Source organism: Psammomys obesus, unplaced genomic scaffold, assembly GCF_907164565.1.
Source record: "Psammomys obesus unplaced genomic scaffold, mPsaObe1.curated_primary_1811, whole genome shotgun sequence".
Classification (NCBI taxonomy): domain Eukaryota; kingdom Metazoa; phylum Chordata; class Mammalia; order Rodentia; family Muridae; genus Psammomys; species Psammomys obesus.
This window is the reverse complement of record NW_026591824.1, coordinates 1-8,404: the sequence shown is the minus strand read 5'-3', so window position 1 is coordinate 8,404 and position 8,404 is coordinate 1. Positions and strand designations below refer to the sequence as shown.

The window sequence follows — 8,404 nt, the reverse complement described above, 5'->3', positions numbered from 1 at the left end:
TCCTGAAAGGCAAAGAGGATGGACATCAGAAGAAAAAGAAAATAGGATACAACCTCGTAACCTGCTACAGAGGGCCTCTGAAAGCCAGAAGAAAACAGGAAACAACCTTGAAACCTGCCACAGAGGGCCTCTGAAAGCTTCTGCAGTATAGACTGTCAAAGCAGATGCTGAGCCTGATGGCCAACTGATGGGCAGAGTGAATGGAATTTTATGTAATAAGTGGGAAATAGTAAGAGCTGGAGGGGATGGGAACTCCACAAGGAGAGCAACTGAACAAGATAATTTGAACACAGGGAACTTCCCAGAGACTCATACTCCAACTAAGGACTATTCATGGAGATAACCTAGAACTCCTGCACAGATGTAGCCCATGTCAGTTCAGTGTCCAAGTGGGTTACATAGTAATGGGAAGAGGGACTGCCTCTGACATAATCTGATTGGCCTTTTGTTGATCACCTCCCCCTGAGGGGGGAGCAGCCTTATCAGGCCATGGTAGAGGACAATGCAGCCAATTTTGATGAGAACTGATAGACTAAGATCAGAAAGAAGAGGAGAACCTCCCCTATCAGTGGACTTGGGGAGTGGCATGCATGCAGAAAGGGGAGGGAGGGTGGGATCGGGAGGGGAGGAGAAAGGGACTTATGGGGGAATACAAAGTGTAATTATTAAAAAATTAAAAAAATAAAATAAAAATTAAAAAAAGAAAAAAAGTGTAATTAATAAAAAAAATGGGGTGCAGATCTAAACAGAGAATTCTCAATTGAGGAATACTGAATTGCAGAGAAACACTGAAAGAGATGCTCATTGTCCTTAGTCATCAGGTAAATACAAATCAAAAAGACCTTGAGTTTTCACCTTACACCTACCAAAATGGCTAAGATCAAAAACTGAAGTGACAATATATGTTGGACAGGATGTGGAGAAAGGGGACCCCTTTTCCATTGCTGCATTGGAAATGTACAATGCTACAACATGGGAATGTAAAATTGTAAAACCACTTTGGAAATCAATGTGTTGCTTTCTCAGACAATTAGTAATGGTGCTTCCTCAAGATTCATCTTTACCACTCCTAGGAATGTATTAAAAAGTGCTCAAGTATACAACAAGGACATTTGCTCAACCATATTCATAACAGCTTTATTTGCAATAGCCAGAAGACAGTAACAACCCAGATACCCCTATGTTGTGGAATGGATATAGCAATTATGGTACATTTACACAATTGAACACTACTCAGCAATTAAAAGCAAGGAAATCATGAAGTTTTCAGGCCAATAGTGGAATCTAGAATAGTAGATCACCCTGAGTGAAGTATCCTAGAAGCAGAAAGATACACATGGTTAAATACTCACCTGTAGGTGGATATTAGACATATAAGATAGGATAAACCTGTTAAAATCTGTACACCTAAATAAGCTAAGCAAGGAGGAGGACCCTGGGTAAGATGATACATCCTGATGCAGTAAGGCAAAGGGGATGGAAATCAGAAGAGTGATTAAACAGGCAACAGGACAGGAGCCCTCTACAGAGGACCTTTGAAAGACTTTATACAGCAAGTTATCAAAGGAGATGCTGAGACTCATAGCTAATCTTTAGGGAAGTGCATGGAATCTTATGAAATAAGGGGAAGATAGGAAGACCTGGCGGGGACAGGAGCCCCACAAGGAAAGCAAATGATCAAAACATTCTGGGTACAGGGTTCTTTTCAGAGATTGATGCTCCAACCAAGGATGATGCATAGATATAGCCTAGAATCCCTAGAAACCCTGCCAGGATATAGCCCATGACATCTCAGTTTTCAAGTATGTTTCCCTAGTAATGGGAACAGGGCCTGTCTCTGCTGTGAACTCAGTGGCTGGTTCTTTGATCACCTCCCCCCTGATAAGGGAGTAGCCTTATCAGGCTACAGAGGAAAACAATCCAGCCAGTCCTGGTAAGATTTAATTGGCTATGGTCAGAGGGAATGGGAGGATGACCTCCCCTATCAGTGGACTTGGGTAGGGGTAAGGGAGGTGGAAGGGTGGTGTTGGGACATAATTAGGGAGGTGGCTACAGTGGTAAACAAAGTGAATAAACTGTAATTTATAAAAACATAAATAAATTTTTAAAGTGAAAAGTAGCAAATAAACACAGATTGCCTTACCACCTTCAAACAAGTGTGGGCTACAATCATAACTATACATGTGGATCATTGATTGGACACTCAGTGTAGTGTTTTAGTTGAAATATATAAGAATGAACTGGTAGGACGATAATTTAAGTAAGGACACTGTCCTAATGTGTTTTAATGTAATCATGTCATGTTAGAATTTTCTAATATATTTTATAATTGGCCAAATAAAATAGACAAAACCTGTAAGATAACAACTTTAGAATAACAGACTCAAATGAAATTGTTGGATCACTACATTTAGTTCAGGTTTTTATTAGTAGGGTAGAACTACTTTAATATTAAGTTAATAAAAGTAATATAGGGAGGGCAATGTAGCAGAAATTAAAGACACACTCAAGAGTCAAAATGAAACATGATAATGAAAATATGTGCCTTCCATATATAAAATATATAATACATGTAATATATATATGTATATACATATGGTATGAACTAAATCAGATCTAAAACTTAAGGATAATATAAGTAACGGAATAAGTATGTTTAAATTAATATGTTAAAATATTTAACAAGTTGCATGAATGAGATATCTTCAGCTTTTTTCTGGAGGCACTTAATACTATGAAAATTCCTCTTAGCACTGCTTTCATTAGGTCCCATAAGTTTGGGTAATTTGTGCTTTCATTTTCATTGAATTTTAGGAAGTCTCTAATTTCTTTCATCATTTTTTCTCTGCTATCATTGAGTAGAGAGTACTTTAGTTTCCATGTGTATGTAGGCTTTTTGTTATTTCTGTCATTGTTGATGTCAAGTTTTAGACCATGGTGGTCTGATAGGATACAAGGGATTATTTTGATCTTCTTGTTTGTGTTAAGGCTTGCTTTGTGCCTGACTATATGGTCAAATTTTGAGAAGGTTCCATGTATTGCTGAAAAGAAGGTATACTCTTCTGTGTTTTGGTGAAAAGTTCTATAGATATCTATTAAGTCCATTTGATTTAGGTCCCCTGAAAGTTTCATAATTTACCTATTTAGCTTCTGTCTAGATGATCTGTCACTTGTTAGAGTGGAGTATGAGGCTCATAGGCAAACTTTGGGCAGAATGCAGGGAATCTTATGAAAGAAGGGGACAGAAGCTATTCAAGGAGAGCAACAGAACCAAGAAATCTGGGCCCAGGGTTCTTTTCTGAGACTGATACTCCAACCAAGGACCATGCATGGAGATAACCTAGAACTCCTGCACAGATGTAGCCCATGGCAGCTCAGTCTCCAAGTGGGTTCCCTGTAAAGGGGAACAGGGACTGTCTTTGACATGAACTCAGTGGCTTACTCTTTGATCCCCTCACCCTGAGGAAGGTGAAAACTTGTCAGGCCACAGAAGAAGACAGTGCAGACAGTCCTGATGAGACCTGATAAACTAGGGTCAGATGGAAGGGGGAGGAGGACATCCCCTATCATTGGACTTGGAGAGGGGCATGGGAGGAGTTGAAGGAGGAAGGGAGGGATTGGGAGGGAATGAAGGAGGGGGCTACAGCTCTAATACAAAGGGAATAAACTGTAATTAATAAAAAATAAAATTAAATTTAACAGTAATTGGTGTTGGTGAAAACTCAATTCATTTCTTTAGAAAAATCCACAAAGAATATTTCATTACAGTTTTCATAGGAATCAAGTTATACTCTTTTGGAAAAAAAATGAACCTTTGATATCATCAATGTCTTTGAAGAACCCTGGGGTTAAATAACAATGTTCATTATTGTATAATGCATTACTATGTGTTAATATACGTGTTAATATAAAAATCAAAACCTCTGCTTACCTGAATTTTTCGAAGTTTATTCATATGTTCTTCTAGCTTTTGGCAATATTCTGTCAGCTGTTTGGAGAGCTTCTTCCAACGCCCCTCAACCTCTTCAAATTCTGACTGATATTTCTGGCTTATTTCTGAAGGTGCTTTCTTGGCCATTTCCTTCACAGTAGTGCTCAGATAGTTGAAGCCATTCTGGTGCTCTTTTAAGGAACTTTGCAAAGCCTCAACATAAAAATAGAAGTACATTAACACTAACATGCATAATTGATGAGTTTAAATCATGTCAAGAAGAAATTAAATTAAAGGTTATGGAATTTAGAGAAAGAAACACAGTAGAATGTCTAGTAAAGCATTCCACATATGGTTTTATAAATTATGTTTAATATACTCCAAGGCAGTTTTATTTGAATAGAAATTTGGAATACCTCATTTTGCTGAATTACCATATTTAAATAATTATATTTATTATATACATAGTACATTTTAACTTAGGCTACAGTGAAGCCTCAGTAAGCCAATATTCAAATTTCTTTAATGAAATTATGACTAAATTATATTTATATGTATGATAAAATTTGTGCTATCAGGATAGCTGATTACTAATATTAGTTAACTAAAGTTTTATAATAATTTCTAACTTTTCACTTTTATGTTGTGTTTGCATTCATCTGCTTGTACCTTTGAATATATTCTAATTATTTGAATATTAAAGGTGAAGAATGTTCATAACTTATGTGTATATATACAATTCAATGAAAGCATATGTATTACTATGAAGTATTGAAGAGTTTTCCTAAAAAAATAATTCCCATCATTAAAAGAATATATAAACTTTTGACTTACACTTACTATATACTTGAAGTATTTGTCTTATTATGCACTTTATCCTTTACAATTGCATTTGTAATTTGTCAGGATAATTCAAAGTTTATTATCTCCTTGTTGACTTTCTTATGATGATTCTTCCTCAGTTATCGAATAAATTTTTTTTGTCTGTGTGTTACTTCTCCTTGGTGTTTTTTGATTGTCTCTTATTATATCTTACTGAGTTTTATTGCTCGAATTCCAGGTATTTAAAAATATTTCACCTCTCTAATTTTTTCAAGACATCATTGATCATAGTAATATTGATTTTCACTTATGAAGCAGGGTCCTTACATGTTCCCAATGATACTTATGACTTCTCATCTAGTACTTGTTTTTCTGGTCCATTATTAGTGTCTACTCATTTATGCAACATTTGTTCTGTACTTTCTCTACACCCTAATTGCTTTACATTTTTCTGAAATTGATTAGTTCTTTTGGATCACAACATGTTCAAGTAAAGATCAGAATCACTACATCAAGTATGCAGAAAGAGGAACCCTACTATATTTTTTCTATATTATAATAGAGGAAATAACCTACAATGGGGGAATATATATTTGAAAATACTTAAATAAAAATGCTTTAAAATTACCTTAAAAAGGAACTATTGCACAAAGCCTTTTAAAAGGATTGTAAATAACAAAAATGTAATAGTAATATTTATTAACTTAATTATTAAAATATAAATATAATATAATATGTTACATATTATTATCACTTAATATTACTAATATTTAATATTTAATAGTTAATATTATTAATATATTACTTAACATTAATATATTTCAGATTTTAAAGGTAAGTATGCAACATGGAATTTTTTGAATCAACAGAATCTTAGTTCTCTCATGTTTTCTTATAAAATTAGTTTCTCATATTAGTATTTAAATTTCCTGACTTAAGCTTTTAAAAAAGCTATTCAATATCAAATATTGAATCATAATCTTATAGTTGATTAAATTTATATTCTAACTAATTATATAAGTCTGTTGTTTTTTTTTAACCTATCCTTAATATATGTGGAGGTACAAATGATAAATTATATGATTTAATTTTAATAATCATACTTGAAACTTAAAATTTACACTGAACTTAAAAGAAAATTATAGTTTACCACAGAATTTTCTAACCATTAATATCCATATATGTTTGCTTACATTTATAAAATAATATATATAGAAAAAATTCATGTTTTATTCTTAAATTGTCCTGTTCACTTTTTTCAACTGCAGTTGTATGATTCCTACCGTTACTATCTTTATTCATATTTAATATTACATCAATGCAATTTCTTCACAAATAAGACATGTTCTTTGTTCCTTAAGATGTTCAAATGTCCACAGACCTGTAATTTCCCGAGTCTCTGCTCCATTATTTCATATTCAGTAACAGTAAGATGAGGTATAGAGAGTTTCTTTTCTGACTCCTGGATCCATGTCCGGATTGTACTCATTGTTTCCTGATAGCGCATTGGTGGTAAAGTATCAAAAACTTTTATCAAAGGGGAAAAAGAAAGAGGATAATAAAAAATCAATTTTAACTATGTTATGGTTTTGTAATTTGTCAGCAAATATAATTATATTACCTTAAGTAGTAGTCAATGTGTATGTTTGAACTATAATGCAATCTATGATATGATGAAGCTGCCTTCTTACCTAAAACATTTCTGGTATAATAAGAACATTTATGAGATATGTTGAATTTTCAAGTCATCACCCCAAACTCTGAGTTAAGATATTCATTTTTAATTCATTTTACATCCCTGTCATAGCCCCCTCCCTCCAATCCTCCTTGTTGGTTAGGAAATAGAGAGAGTTAGAGGCTTAGTATTTTTACTAACGTCATACAGATTCTATTTGAAAAAAGAAATATATAAAGCATAGGGAACCTACCACAGAGGGCCTCTGAAAGCCTCTGCCCTGCAGACTATCAAAGCAGATGCTGAGCCTGATGGTCAACAGTCAGGCAGAGTGAATGGAATTTTAAGTAAGAAGTGGAAAATACTAAGAACTGGAGATGACAGGAACTCCACAAGGAGAGCAACAGAACAAGAAAATTTGAACACAAGGAACTTCCCAGAGACTCATACTCCAACCAAGGACTATTCATGGAGATAACCTAGAACCCCTGCACAGATGTAGCCCATGGCAGGTCAGTGTCCAAGTGGGTTACCTAATAATGGGAAGAGGAACTGCCTCTGACACAATCTGATTGACCTGCTTTTTGATCACCTCCCCCTGAGGGGGGAGCAGCCCTACCAGGCCACAGAAGAGGACAATGCAGCCACTTTTGATGAGAACTGATAGACTAAGATCAGAAAGGAGAGGAGAACCTCACCTATCAGTAGACTTGGGGAGGGGCATGCATGCAGAAACGGGAGGGAGTGTGGGATCGGGAGGGGAACAGGGAGGGGCTTATGGGGGATACAAAATGAATAAAATGTAATTAATAAAAAATTGAAAAAAAAACATAGGGAACAAACTTCCTTGTGATGATTTGTTTCAGAAAAAAACAATACTATTACCCCAAATCCTTAACATTTTAAAAGAAACATCATCATTGGTTTTAATAAATGATGTCAATTTATATGATTAAAATGTATCTTGAAATCTAATATAATTCCCACATGTATTATTATACACCTGTGAGCTATATGTTAATAAATCCATTTATAATTAATGGAATTCAGATTGTAAAATACAGCACATTATATTTTTTCTATTAATAATCAGACCCAGTATTTTAAACAAAACCATTTATTTTCATAAAAACACTTCTAAAAGGAATATATTTTTTTTTCAGTACATATTTTTACACATCTGTTGGAAAGCACTTATATATGTGATACCTATACATAGCCTGTTTTTTTTTTTATTGAGAAATTAGCGAAGAATTAGACACTATGAAATAATAAGTTGGATATGGTAACACATTCTTGTAATGCTTGAAAGTAAGAAGTGAAGACAAGGGGCATCCAAGATGGCTGTGACAAGTGGGCATCATATCTGAGAGGCACAGGCTCTGAAACTGAAATTGGTGAGTGGAGAGGCAATTGAAGCCAGAACATTAACATTGAGGCTTTCTGGGAGAGAGGAGACAGCCTTTGAGCTGAGATATTTTGGATTGAGGTCACCCTTGTACATCTCTGGAGATTGAGAGTGGCGAATATTGAACGCTACTGCACTTCCCCTTGCCCCATACACTGGCCTCCCTACTCAGGGAGGTGGCCAGCATTGGCCCTTGCTACAAGAACAAGACTTCTTGCTTAATGACTGGGCAGACAAAGGTGGGCCTCCCAGGTGTGCAGTTGTAGAAGGAGGCTCTATGGGCCAGAGTGATTTATCTTAGAAGCAGAAAGACACACATGGTATATACTCACTTATAAGAGGATATTAGACGTATAATATAGGATAAACATACTAAAATCTTTACACCTAACGAAGCTATTCAGATACTAAGTCTCAAAACCAAGCCTTCGGCAGAGTACAGGGAATCTTATGAAAGAAGGGAGAGTTAGTATGATGTGGAGAGGATAGGAGCTCCACAAGGACCAAATACATCTGGGCACAGGTTTTTTTTTTTTTTTTTTTTTTTTTTTTTTTTTTTTTTTTTTTT

General features: G+C 35.0%; 1 protein-coding gene across 1 annotated transcript; it reads right to left on the bottom strand.

Annotated features, from left to right (window-relative positions):
* Positions 1–3,931: 3,931 nt before the first annotated feature.
* LOC129680466 (dystrophin-like) lies at positions 3,932–6,280 on the bottom strand (the record flags this gene model as incomplete). The annotated part of the gene is made up of 2 exons (XM_055612113.1): positions 3,932–4,144; positions 6,135–6,280. Coding segments are annotated over 2 exons (359 nt in total), but the record flags the coding sequence as incomplete, so codon positions are not given.
* Positions 6,281–8,404: the final 2,124 nt, after the last annotated feature.